Source organism: Oryctolagus cuniculus, chromosome 7 (assembly GCF_964237555.1).
Source record: "Oryctolagus cuniculus chromosome 7, mOryCun1.1, whole genome shotgun sequence".
NCBI lineage: Eukaryota > Metazoa > Chordata > Mammalia > Lagomorpha > Leporidae > Oryctolagus > Oryctolagus cuniculus.
In genome coordinates, this window is record NC_091438.1 from 6455581 (window position 1) to 6470090 (window position 14510).

The 14510-nt window shown below is 38.6% G+C and overlaps 1 protein-coding gene across 7 annotated transcripts in view; it reads left to right on the forward strand.

The window, feature by feature from the left end:
* The window catches only part of RASAL2 (RAS protein activator like 2), a 419600-nt gene that overhangs the window by 116078 nt on the left and 289012 nt on the right, over positions 1–14510 (forward strand). Inside the window, exon 1 of one of the 7 annotated variants that reach the window (XM_051856986.2) lies at positions 8527–10910. The exons of 3 other annotated variants lie outside the window; for them this stretch is intronic. In XM_051856986.2, the coding sequence (XP_051712946.2) occupies positions 10313–10910 (598 nt within the window). In that variant the 5' untranslated portion in view covers positions 8527–10312. Of the gene's footprint in view, positions 1–8526; positions 10911–14510 lie in introns of those variants that run through there. 3 more of the 7 variants (XM_051856988.2, XM_051856987.2, XM_051856989.2) reach the window with 3 other exon arrangements.

Here is a 14510-nt window from a genome sequence, read left to right on the forward strand (position 1 = left end):
CTTTGTTCATGAAAAACTATTCCCTGTAATGTATTTGACTGCTCCCCATCGCCTATAATCTGTATTTTGAGACAACCTTCATGATTTAGAAAGTGTTTGTGGGTGTTTTCTTTTTTAAATAAAAGAAGGTGTTAATTATGGTATTAAAGGTCATGTCCGTTTTTGTTTTTGTTTATTTTTTTAATTAAGAATCACTGATTGCAATACTTGTCTTAAAAGATATTTGGCCCTTCTAGACATATCTTCGCCTTTTAAATGAAAAGCAGCTGTGTACGTGTCAGGTGTGCCTCTCAGTTCTAATACTAAGAAAGGAGGTAGTTTTTGCCACAGGAAGTGTTTCATCGGGAAGCAGATGTGCTCCAGTGATAGGAGTTGGGAAGGGGATGTTTTGTTATTAATTACTTAGCTTTGTATAAACAAAGACTGTATTTTTGAAAGATGCCTTCTTCTGGTTAATAGACATGAATCCTATTTTTAAAACTTTTTGTGAGTTGATCTGAGAGGTATGTAATCTCTTGTCCCAGCAACAGAATTCCAGAACTCTCTTTGTTAATTGTAGCATATGCCATGTCTTTTAATACAGAGGAGCGCACACATGGGCTGTGTGGAGTAGAATTCCTGCATAGATATTTCTGCAGAAGATAGGAAGTGGTGGCAGACTGTTTGTAAACAGAAAGCTCAGGTTTGGCCTTTCATCTCTGCTTGATTCCCATAGTTGAAATAATTCTTTTTTTTTTTTTTTTTTTTTTTGACAGGCAGAGTGGACAGTGAGAGAGAGAGAGAGAGAAAGGTCTTCCTTTGCCGTTGGTTCACCCTCCAATGGCCGCCTTGGCTGGTGCGCTGCGGCCGGCGCGCCTCGCTGATCCAAAGGCAGGAGCCAGGTGCTTATCCTGGTCTCCTATGGGGTACAGGGACCAAGCACTTTGGGCCATCCTCCACTGCACTCCCGGGCCACAGCAGAGAGCTGGCCTGGAAGAGGGGCAACCGGGACAGAATCCGGCGCCCCAACCGGGACTAGAACCTGGTGTGCTGGCGCCGCAAGGTGGAGGATTAGCCTAGTGAGCCATAGCGCCGGCCTAGTAGTTGAAATAATTCTATAAAGTTATTTTAATGGGAACCTGATATCCTATTTTAAACCTTGTAAAGAATTTTAGCATTTAAATAAATAATGCTAGAATACATGAGACTTACTGTCACAGCTGTGCTCTTCAAGTCTGAATTTCTCATTTGTGTTCTGTGGGTTCTAGTTTTGAAAATGCTCATTTATGCAGGGTATGAGTCCTGATCTAGACATTAGGATATACCTTTGTTCTTGTCTTTTTGCTGTTAATTAAGCAATGATGCACAAATTCCTTCTCTCTGGCTTTGTTGGATTATTTATAATATGAAGGACTTAGTTCAGTTGATCTGTGATGACTTCTCCATGTTCTTAGTTGACTAATTTCATTCTGTAGGTTACTGCTAAGGTTTTTATTTTAGCTGTGGGTAATTTTTTTGCTTCTAGATTGAATGAAAACATGTATGCTTATTGTGAAAATTCATCTGTTATAGAAATTAATAATATAAAAATGAAAATCTCTCATAATTCTGTCTTAAAAGAAAATAACCACAGATTTTCTCTCAGTGCATATTTTACCGTGTACATAATATTTATTGGCGATCATGTGGCATAGTGGGTTTAGCCACCACCTGCACGCCAGCATCATATGGGCACTGGTTTGAGTCCTGGCTGACTCACTTCTCATCCAGCTCTCTGCTAATGTGCCTGGGAAAGTAGCGGAAGATGGCCCAAGTTCTTGGGCTCCTGCACCCATGTGGGAGACCTGAACAAAGCTCCTGGCTCCTGGTTTCTGTCTGGTGCAGCCTTGGCCATTGAGGCCATTTTGGGGAGTAAACCAGTGGATGAAAGACTAATCTCTTTGTCTCCTCCTGTGCCTCTCTGTAACTTTTTCAAATAAATAAATAAATCTTTTTTAAAAAGTGGCATCCTGATCTACTTTTTATAACTTGCTTTTTTTTTTTTTTTTTTTTTTTTTTTTAATTTTTGACAGGCAGAGTGGACAGTGAGAGAGAGAGAGAGACAGACAGAAAGGTCTTCCTTTGCCGTTGGTTCACCCTCCAATGGCCGCCGCTGCAGCCGGCGCACCGTGCTGATCCGAAGGCAGGAGCCAGGATCCAGGTGCTTTTCCTGGTCTCCCATGGGGTGCAGGGCCCAAGCACCTGGGCCATCCTCCACTGCACTCCCTGGCCATAGCAGAGAGCTGGCCTGGAAGAGGGGCAACCGGGACAGAATCCGGCGCCCCAACCGGGACTAGAACCCGGTGTGCCGGCGCCGCAAGGTGGAGGATTAGCCTATTGAGCCACGGTGCCAGCTTTTTTTTTTAAAAAAAAAAAAGATTTATTTATTTATTTGAAAGTCAGGGTTACACACAGAGAGAGAGAGAGAGAGAGAGAGAGAGAGAGAGGTCTTCCAACCCATGGTTCACTCCCCAATTGGCCACAGTGGCCTGAGCTGAGCTGATCTGTAGCCAGGAGCCAGGAGCTTCCTCTGGGTCTCCCACGTGGGTGCAGGGGCCCAAGCACTTGGGCCATCTTCCACTGCTTTCCCAGGCCATAGTAGAAAGCTGGATCGGAAGCGGAACAGCTGAGACTAGAACCAGCACCCATATGGGATGCTGATGGTTCAGACCAGAGCGTTAACCCGCTGTGCCACAGTGCTGGCCCCTATAACTTGCTTTTCTATCTTACATCATGGACCTCTCTTTGTATAAATTAATATTCTTAAATTATTTATTTTCATTTGAAAGTAGAGAGTGAGAGATGCATATCTCATCCACTGGTTCACTCCCCACATTCCTGTAATAGCTGGGCATGGGCCAGGCCAAAGCTGGGAGCCAGGAATTCACTCTAGGTCTCCCACAGGGGTGGCAGAGTTATAAGTACTTGAACCATCACCTGCTGCCTCCCAAGGTGCACATTATCAGGAAACTAGAATTGGAAGTAGAACTGAGATTTGAACCAGGTACTCTATTAGGGGATGAGGGCATCTCACGTAGTGTCTGAACCATGAGGCCAAACACCTACCCCCACTTTGTTTCTGAAGCCAGGAGCCAGAGTCTTCCTCCAGCTTTCCCACGTGGGTGCAGGGCCCGAGCAGTTAGGTCATCCTCCACTGCCTTTCCAGGCCATAAGCAGAGAGCTGGATCGGAAGAGGAACAGCTGGACACACTGGCAGTGCTGCAGGCGGAGGCTCTGCCTGCCATGCCACAGCACTGGTCCCAAAATCTCGAACAATAAGCTGTCCTGGTGACGCATCCGAATGGTAGAATGTGAGAAGCTCTGATCTGGAAGCCTATCCGTTGGTCTGTTTTTGGGACCTGGTCCTTTGTCTACACATCGTGAACTTGATCCTTGGTTTCTGATCTTTATATTTAAGACAGGAGGAAGAAAAAAAAAACAGAAAAAAGTTTAAAGTAGCTAAATTTATTAAGGATAACAGCCAGTTTCCACTCCACCCCAGCCTTTATTAGACTTTTTATTTTCTTTTTTTAAATTGATCCTTTCTATCCCCAAGTATTCGAGATCTGTTGACTTTTCCCTGGATTTTACCACCTCAGATTTATGGAAGAGAAAATATAGTCAATTGTGCTATACTAACTTGCTTTGCAAACAAGAATTGGTTCTGCACGGCTGGTATTAGAAACAGTGTGAATATTATCTGAAATTTGTGTTGACTTACTTGCCGACTAGCTGAAGGCACAGAACAGCCTGCACCTGAACCGAGCCTTGTAAGACTACTGCAGATGCGTCCATCTAAAACCACCAGGCGCTCGGGCTAACCCCCTCCACCTCTGGTGTTACAGCCTTCCTTCCAGTCCAGACACCCTCCTCCCGCCACTTCATAAACGCTGCAGCCCTTCTGATGCCCACTTCTATAGGCAAACTGCAGGTTTTTTCCAAGGTAACATGCCATATTTATTTTAATACTTACGTGCTTGTTAACCATTTAACGTGTGTAAAATGGTGCTATCACTTTTATTGGCTTCCTGTCTTTTATTTTTATGTGTCATTGTTGAAGTTTCTGTGTGTTATTTCCTCTAAGTCCATTTTCATTGTAAGCCCCATGGATTTAAGTACAGTTTTGCTTAGTGTGGTGATTTTCAAAAGAATCAAAAAGAATCTCAAAATAAATTGGTTCCATCCATTGTAATGTAGACTTCATAAAAATTCACTTGATATATGCTTCTCCAATACCTGTATTTCCTCGTTCCTAAATAAGCCATTCCTGATAACTGAAAGTTCAAGAAAGCAGGAACAGTGTCTGTCCTGTTGGGTTTGTTCTTCGGGTCCTAGAATGGTGCCTAATAATACACGGAGGTGCTTAATAACAATTTGACATATGAATTTGTGAATTTAATACTTGTGTATTTATCAGATAATTAAAATGTTATTTTGGCTTAGCAACCAAAATGATTTTTAAATGTATCCTTTATACATTACAAATTATTAGTAAGAAAATGTAAAAGTTATTAGGTGCCACTGGAGGTGGCAGAAATTCTTGTTCTATGACTTTAATCAGGCAATTTTACAGGTGGATTCTTAATTATTTGTTCTTAATTTTGAGAAACTATAAATGCTGTCATTTTGTTTACAATTCATAACTTGCTTATATTGGTATATACTTTGAGAAAATTCAGAAAATGAAATGCCAGGTTAGGTTTTAAATTCATATTAAAGGATAAAACATAGAGAAATAACTAACATCAGTGAGTTAGGCTTTCATAATGATAGAGGTTAACTTTGAGCAATTGTCAAATCAAACGTTAGGCAGCTGTAAAAGAGCTCCTTTATTTATTCCTACACATAGTTTGTGACTTCCTCATCTGTGGCTCTTTTTGCTTCCTGATTTCACTTGATTCTTTTTCTGTTATTTAATATTTTGTAGTTCCACATTCCTCAGTTAAATCAGGAAGCTTATGTTGAAAAAAGTTGCAATAGTTTTTCAAAAGAAATGAGTTGAAATTAGAAGCTATCATACTTTTTCTTACCCACAGTTTTACCTATTTGGTATTATGAGTATTTTCTCCATTTATTAAGTCATTGAATTTTACAGTATTGATCTCAGGACATTTGATTCACTGCTCTCCTCCATAACATGTGTGAATCTATAAATTTTGTTAAAACACTCAGAAGATACTCTCAACAGGAACATTACAGAATTAAAAATAAAAATACCTGTATTATAGACATAAAGGAAGTAGTGAAATTTTTAAAAATTGGTTGCTGTTTTATTTGGATGTATTTTTTCACATTATTATTTACTTGTGAGGCAGAAAGACATAGAGAGAGAGAGAGAGAGTGTGTGTGTGTGTGTATTGCCCTCTCCCTCCCAACCCCCTTCCTCCTCCCCACCCCCAACATGCATGCACTAGATCATTCCCCAAATGCATATAAGAGCCAGGGTTTGGTTGGGCCAAAGCTGGGAGCCAGAAACTCAATCAAGACCTACTTCATGTGTGGCAGAAATCCAATTACTTGAGCTGTCACCACTGCCTCCCAGGATCTACCCTAGGAGGAAGCTGGAGTCAAGAGATGCAGCCAGGTATTGAACCAGGTACTCTGATATGGATGTGAGCATCTTAAATGCTAGATTAAACATTTCCTATAATTTCAAGCCTATTGCTGCCACATATTTTATGTATTTTTCTTCATGATCATTTGAGAAGTTGGAAACATTGTGATCATTTATCCCTAAATACCTTTGTGTGAATTTCTTCAAAATGATACTGTTCTCTTAGAAAAATGACCAAAATAAGAATTTTAAACATTTGTATGGTTCTACTAATCCATAATTCATATTCAAATTTCACCAATTATTCCAATGTCTTTTATGGCTATTTTTTCCCCAAATCAGGAAGTGATCCAAAATGTATGTTGTTTTTATTTATCTATCTCTAGTCTCCTTTAAAATGAAACAGTTCCACAGTGTTTTTTTTTTGTTTTTCCTGAATTTTACATTTTTGAAGCAAGGACTGTTATTTTATAGAATATAATTTGAGATTGTCTAATATTGCTCATACTTAGATGTAAGATATGCTTTTGGTGGGAGGGGTAATATGCAAGGGGTGGTGTGTCCCTCACGGTCGTTATATTAGAAGGCACATATCAGTTCCAACACTGCTATTCATTGATGTGTTCGCTCATTCATCTACTCATGCTTTCTTTTCAGTGTGTTAACTTCTTTCCTTAAAGTACACAGATAGTAGTTTTGGAACTGCTGACTTATGATATTGGGTAAACAAATACTGGAGTTCATTATTGCTTATACATTTTTGAGGTAAACTTTAATTATGGTAAAGTGCATACATTTTAAGGGAAAAATCGGCTGGCACCGGGGCTTACTTGGCTGATCCTCTGCCTGCGGTGCCGGCACTCCAGGTTCTAATCCTGGTCGGGGTGCCGGATTCTGTCCCGGTTGTTCTTCTTCCAGTCCAGCTCTCTGCTGTGGTCTGGGAAGGCAGTGGAGGATGGCCCAAGTGCTTGGGCCCTGCACCCGCATGGGAGACCAGGAGGAAGCACCTGGCTCCTGGCTTCAGATTGGCACAGTGCGCCAGCCTTAGCAGCTATTTGGGGGGGTGAACCAACAGAAAAAGGAAGACCTTTCTCTCTGTCTCTCTCTCTCTCACTGTCTAACTCTGCCTGTCAAAATAAATAAATAAATAAATAAATAAACTTTAAGGGAAAAATCAGTTGGGTTTTTACAAATACACACACCCATGTAATCCACATCCTTATAAAGACTTAAAAAGTTTCTGTCACCCCTGAAGTATCCTGTTCCCTTTTCTGAATAATACTGCCCTGTACCACTGAGAATTGTTTCTATGACTTCTTTCCTGTTAAAGATTAATTTTGTCAGGCTTAGAGCTCCATATATTTGGCATATGTACTCTTTTAAATGTTTATTTATTCATTTTTATCTATTTGAAGTACAGAGAAATGGGGGCTGGGAAGAATGGACTTTTCCATCCATTGATTCTTTCCCCAAATGTCCACAATAGCCTGGGCTGGACAGGCCAAAGCCAGGGGCCAGGAATTCCATCCAAGTCTCCCAGAAGGGTGGCAGGAACTCAAGTATTTGAGCCATAGTCTACTGCCTCCCAAGTGCATTAGCAGGAAGCTAGATCAGAAGTGGAGGTGAGACTGAATTCCTGAGTGCCCTAGTGGCTGTTTAACTTACTGCATCACATCACCCAGACCAGTGTGCGTTCTCTTATATCCAGTTTCTTTTGTTGACATATCTGTGAGATTCATCCACATCATTTTGTTAATTAGTAGTTCATTCTTCTTATGGTTGAGTAGTGGTCTGTTGTAATACCACAGTTTACCCGTTGTACTGTGTGTGATGTTCATTTAGGTTGTTGCCAGTTTATGGCCATTATAAAGAAAGCTGCAGTAGACATCCATGTACAGGATTTATATTTTAAGTAAATACCTGTAAGTGGGGTTTCTGGGTCCTGGGTAAGATGTACAACTGTTTAACAAAGCTGCTGAGCATGTTTCATAGAATTACAATTTTTTTAAATTTTTTTATGCTCCCATTACCGATTATGAGTCTTGGTTACCCTGTGTTCTTACCAATATATGGTATTATCAGTCTTTTAAATGTTACACAGTCTAGTAGATGTGAGTGAAATCTCATTATGGCTTTAATTTATATCTGCATAATTACTGGTGAGGTTAAGTGCTTTCATATCTGCTTATTGGCCATTAATATACTTTTCTTTGTGAATGGTTTGTTCAATTCTTTCCTACTTAAAATAATTGTTTTATTTTCTTTTTTCATATTTTGGTACAAGTTATTTAGGATATATGTATTGTAAATATTTTCTCCCATTTTGTGGCTTGTGTATTGATTTTATTAATGATGTTTACTGAACAGAAGTTTTTCAACTTATTAAGTTGTATTTATTAATGTTTTTCTATTTAGTTACTGCTTTCTGTGTCCTAAAAAATCTCTGCTTACCCTCAAGTTACAAAAGTATTCTTCCATGGTTTCTTCTACAAGCTTTATAGTTTTTTTTTTTTTTTTGACAGGCAGAGTTAGTGAGAGAGAGAGACAGAGAGAAAGGTCTTCCTTCTGTTGGTTCACTCTCCACATGGCCACTATGGCCAGCGTGCTGCGCCGATATGAAGCCAGGAGCCAGGTGCTTCCTCCTGGTCTCCCATGTGGGTGCAGGGCCCAAGCACTTGGGCATCCTCCACTGTACTCCCGGGCCACAGCAGAGAGCTGGACTGGAAGAGGAGCAACTGGGACAGAATCCAACGCCCCAACCAGGAATAGAACCCAGGGTGCCAGCGCCTTAGGCAGAGGACTAGCCAAGTGAGCCACAGCGCTGGCCTTATAGTTTTAGTTTACATTTAGGTTTATTTTCTATCTTAGCTCAATTTTTGTGGATGTTGTGGTATAGAGATTGAAACTTACGTTTGATACTTCTTTCTCTGTAAAATTCACATTTCTAGGTTTTTCTTTTTAGTAAGAGGAAAATTTTACATTTACATGATCTTCTAATTTTTAAATAATTTATATTTTTTCCATTTTGCTTGAAAGGCAGAGATAGAGACAGAAAGAGCTAATCCACTCCTCATATGCTGGTATTGGGACTGTGCCATACCCAATCTGGGAGCACAGAACTTAATTCAAGTCTCCTTCATGGGTGGCAGGGACCCAAGTTCTTGAGTCGTCATCTGCTGCCTCTGGGGTGTGAATCAGCAGGAAGCTGGAATTGGAAGCACAGCCAGGGCTGGAGCCCAGTCATTTCAATATGGGTTGTAGGCATCCCAAGTTGCGTCTTAACTGCTGTGCCACATGCCTTACCCAAGAACCTCTAATTATATATATTAAACTCTTGAAAAAACATGTATATCAATATTTAATGTGAAATATGTTTTTAAATATGTAGACACTATATAAACCAATGAAAATGAGGTTATTGTGCTGTGGTAATGAAATGATAGAACATTTTTCATATGTTTAAAGGAATATGTTAAATTTCTTTACTATTATTATAATAAGAGAATAATGTGAGAACTGTTTTTCATTGTACACATTCTGAAAATAAATGAATTTGTTTTGTTTGCTAGATGAAATCAAAGTAATTTTGATTGCCATGTGATATCTGTTTTATTGGTGGTCTGAAATCTTTCATGCTTTCCATTCAAAACCCCTATTTTGAGGGGTTTGTAAGCACAGTTCAATAAAAAAAACTAGCTAAAAACTTGGAATTCATGATCTTGGTTCAATATGAGGTACTTACTTTAACAAAATTTTAAATAGTTCTTTTTCAAAATTGTGAGGAGTACAAAGAGGAATAAAGGAATTTCTTGGTTAAACCAGGAATATTTTTCTGGCCAACTTATCCCAATTAGATTTACATAGCAAACTTTCCTCTTCTAGAAATTATTTAAGTATGTATGTTCTTAGGTTCCATTTGCCACAAGAACTCGCCTCAAAATGTTCCTTTTCCTTTTGCTATAGTTTGTAACAAATACCCTCTGCCTCTGCTCTTTTTTTCCTACACATTTATGCTTTTTAAATTCTCTCTAGTATATTTGCATTAAAAATGGCTTTATGTTTTGGCTTTCTTTGGGCTTTCCCCCCCTTCCTCTTGCATGACCAGCTTGAATAAGCAGTATATAGCTACCTATTGTTGGAAAAGCAGCATTAACTTTGAGTGATGGTATAGTTTGAATAGTGTGGACTTGGCTGAAAATAAGTTTCTAAAGTATAAACCTTAAACACGCTGCCGTGGAGGTTTCACTTGAGGAGCAGACTTTCGAACTAGGTTTTCTTCTTCTTCTGGAAAGTGTGGATGTCAGCTTGAGTACTTTCACAGTCTGTTTTTAACCTGTTTTGCATAGTGAACACTTAACTACTATTGGTCCATAAAGGTGTTTGTGGGTTTTGGTTGCTTTTATTTCACTTCTTATTTTTTGAAAATCATTTCCTGAAAACCTAGTACAGAAATGTTACTTACTCCAGGAAGTGAGATGATGATCTTTTGGAAAGCTTTACTTTCTAAAGAAAATTTGCTTCAGGCAAGAGGTTTTTAGGTGCTGCTGAAATTTTGGAGATCTGGGAAGATGGAGAAATAACATGACACCAGCTCTGAAGCAGCAACATCTGCTGTGGTTCAAAGCCACACAAAGAAAGCCACTGAAGCACTCGAATGTTTTGGACTGCACGGACAAGTGTGGTTCAGCTATAAAGACTGCAGAGTGGAGAAAACTTAAAGTTTGGAGGAGCTGATAAAAAATGGAGTCGTGGAAGATGAGCATCTTCAAGAAACAAACATCCCCTTGTCCTCCAAGCTATCGAAGATCTTTATCAGAACCTGCTTATGCAGATTCAGAGGTAGGAACGAGCTTAAAGATTTATCCATGGTGTGGTCCGGTGAAAAGCAAGAGGAAGAAAAGTGAAAATGCTGTTTCCAGTCTAGAAAAGCCACTGTGTGCTTATCGGTGGCAAAAGCATCCCAGCTTTAGATGGAAGGGGGGCAAAGGAGAGAGATTGCAACATAGAGCAAGAGACCTGGAGGATGCACAGCAAAACGTCCTGCCAAAGAGGGTTGATGAAGCTGCGGCCTCTGCTCAGGAGGTCCTCGGAACATCAGCAGAGAAGCTGAACCCGGCCAGCACCCAGTCACTTCGGTCTCCATTCACCAGATCTGTTTCAGAACCGGAACCCCGCTGCGGTATCAGAGTTGTTAGAGCGTGGCCGGCTTCAGTGGGGCCAGTGGAGGCTGAAGAGCAGGGATATTTTATCCGTGGCATTTTCTCTACTCTGTCTAATGGCTTCTCCAGGATGCTGAGTCTAAGAGGAGAATCAGCCAATGAGCCAATGAGAGAAGAAGGTATATTGTGATGAATAAGGGGAAAAGGGCATGGCTCGGATTTAATTACCATTGACATTTTTGTTGTGTTTTATTATCACTAAACCACTTTTTTTGCTCATTATAAGGTATACTTACTTAATCAGCAAAATATTTGAAATAATAATCACTGTTTCACAAGCCTTTCAATGATGATAGTAAATAGTAGTAAAAAAATGAATGGACTTGGTTAATTCAAGAAACGTTTTATGATACTAATTCTTGAGCTGCTTTTGGGGCCTGTGTATAAAACAGGGTTTTTTTAGCTATTTATTTTCATTGATCTGCTTTTGCTAGTGAAATGCATTTTTGAGACAGAAGCAATCAAATCATTTTCTCATGACATTTGGGGACTAAAAGCATGATTTCTACAATTATGTTATAAAAATTAATTTAAAATTAATGTTATTAGGGAGAACTATATGCAGCTGAACTTTAATGATAGTTTTTAATAATTTGAGATTTTGATTTGCTTCATAAAAATATGCAACTTGACTATGGAAAATAAGGAAGTAAATCTTGAATATTTGTTTAGATAGCAAAAAAGAAAATTTTGTTTGATGCATTATTTTATAATAGGATCACCTTAAAAATAACCTTCATCTAGGACTTGTTTAAACATAAAGATATATTTTATTTCATTCTATTATATTTTGACCTTAGTATTGTTAATCCTCCTCCAAAAACATTTTTAAATTTTTTTAACCTGATTGCCTTGGAAATGGTTGACATCATCTAATGTACCATCTCAGTTATAACTTGGGGCCTTAGTTGTTTTGAAACTTTAACACTGGAACCTTGATTGTATATTCATCTTGTTGAGATAACTTGACAGGCTCCTATCAGTAAGAAAATCTCAGTGTTATCATTAACAGGAGATTGAATACATCAGTGAATGTTTACATTCCTTCTAAAATTGTGGGAATTGTTGAAGAACTTTGCTCTGGGGAAATAATTTAATTCTTTTTAAAATAAAATAAATTTGAAGAATGCCAGAGTGACATTTTCAGTGAGAAGTTCAGTAACTTTCCAAGTTCACGTGTGCCAAAAATTCTGTTTCTTCTAAACCCTGCCCTCCCTAATGTTCCTTTTGTTTGGTGAGTTTTGATGGTATGATGAAACATCTAAATTTTCTTCTTACCTTTGGCAAATAGATAATAATCAAGAGGAAAATCTTCTTACTTGCTATGCTTCCATTAGCATTCCATAAAAAGTTTTGAAAGACTAGATTGTTGCTTTCCTTGGATGCCAGTATGTCTGTTTCTGTGCCAGCTGATCACAAGGTGATCACAATACAGGAATGTCAAAATAAATTTGTAGAATCAATACTTCTCAGGGTTCTACATGTGAGCATTTGATAGAAGCAGCTAAAGGCTTTCAAAATATTCATGTTTATAAATATGTTTAGACTTTTGTGGTTTGATTTCTGCTTTTGGTAAATATATCAAAATATTTTTTACTCCCTACTATATGTGAGATACTGTGAGATTTTATAGACCTGATTTTTATATATCTTTGGTCTACGTAATTAAGGAGATATAAAATGTTATATGTTGATTACTTTGTACTATCTATCCTAATTATAGAATAGTTACATCCGTGGAGCATATAGAATTTATGTTTAAGGTGCTGTTGTAAAGAATTTCAATTCTCATAGTTAAAGGACAGTGCATAGTGTTCTTACCAGTCAGATCAGTATTTATTACACAGATGTTCTGCCACTTTGTCAGGGAGGTCAGGCTCTTAAGGTGGAAAGGTACCATTTAATATGCAGAGTGGGGCAAATGCGTGTGCAGAGGTCTGATTTCCTCTTTTGACAACAGCTTCTTCCCGGCCTGCTGGGACCTATGAGAGCGGTGAGCTCTTTTGCAGTTGTGAGCTATTCTTTATTCCTTATTCCTCACAAAGGAAAGACTACCACTAGCCTGGGAGATTGGAATTCTGCTTTGAATTCTTCCAATTGCCTTTTGTGAAATTATTTCCCTTATAGTCCTGTGGAATAGTAATTCCTTCCTTAAAGGGTGATAAATGAAATGCAGAAATGCTGTGTGAAGTAGAATGCATTCTGTGAATAGAAGGCATACTTATCAGAGTTGTTGTTGCGGTCTTGTGACAGGCATGGAATTATACTCACACCTCAGTAACTACAGGGACCCGTCTGAGAAATATGTCATTAAGCAGTTTTCTTATTGTGCAAACATCATAGAGTGCATATGCAGTCTGTTCTTGACTGAAGCATCATTATGCCATGCATGACTGTAGTTATGATGAGTGTATGCTAAATTATGTATCCTTTTGTCACTTAAGACTATTTCATATACATCCCCATGTATTCTGTGGCAATAAAAATGGCAGGATGGTGGGCTGTCTGGAAGTCTGTTCCAATGAAATTCTGAAATGCTCTATTGGACATTTCAGATGTTTACAATTATTTTTCTTCATTGCAGTTCCCACAATGGAAATATTTTTTGTTAGTGCTGTTGCCTTATTTATTTGTGGAATATACGATGAATTATTTCCTTGTGATATGAATCACCTTGTATCTCATCGTGCATCATAAGGTTCCTGTTAGATAGACTTTTGTAATGCCTGTAACAATCCGTGGATATAGTTTTTCCCCATGACCTTACCAGATGTGAAGTTGAGCATTTTTCATTTCATTTCTTTGTGTTTTCCTTAAAGTGTTATGAGGGAAAGGAAGAGATCTTTGGAGTTACACAAATGGGTTAAAATTTTTACCCATGTTATTGGTAGTTACATGCTGAGGAAGTGTATTAGAATCTTTCTGACTCTCCATTTCCTCATTGGTAAAATATGAGATAATTATAACTAGCTTTTGGGACGTTGTCAATAATAAATGAAATGAGTTGTTTAGCTTCTTTTAGTTTCAGCTACTTAGTTAATAAAAGAATTTATTATGATCAGTTTAGTGGGTATACCATATTACTGTTATATTTTTATTTTAGATTTTATACTGTTTATATTAGTGAAGTGGTAAGTTTTCATGTTAAACGTTTGATAGTTTCTTTGCAGTTATTTGACTTGTTCGAGTAGAGTGTCTTTTTTTAAGATTTATTTATTTATTTGAAAGGCAGAGTTACAGAGAGAGAGACAAAGAGAGATTTTCCACCTGCTGGGTCACTCCCCAAGTGACTGCAACAGCCAAAGGTAGGCCAGGCCGAAGTCAGGAAGGAGGAGCCAGGAGCTAGAAGCTTCTTTTCGATTTCCCATGTGGGTGACAAGGGCCCAGGAACTTGGGATGTCTTCCGTTGCTTTCCCAGGTGCATTAGCAGGAAGCTGGATCAGAAGTGGAGCAGCAGGCTGTGGCTAAACCTGCTGTACCACAGCGTGGGCCTCAAGGCTTTTGATTGCCTAGATTATTTAGAGTAGAATCTGAGAATGTATGTTGCGATATTTTATTTATTAATATTTCAGTTTTTGAAGTTTTTTACCTTTATCTCAAGAATCCTTGTTTTCAAGTAAATGTTAAGCAGGTACCTTTATTCTTCAGTGATGTTTTAAGGTGATTTAAAATTTGGAATTCACTGTTATTTGTCTGTGGTTTTCAGCTTCTTGTGTTTT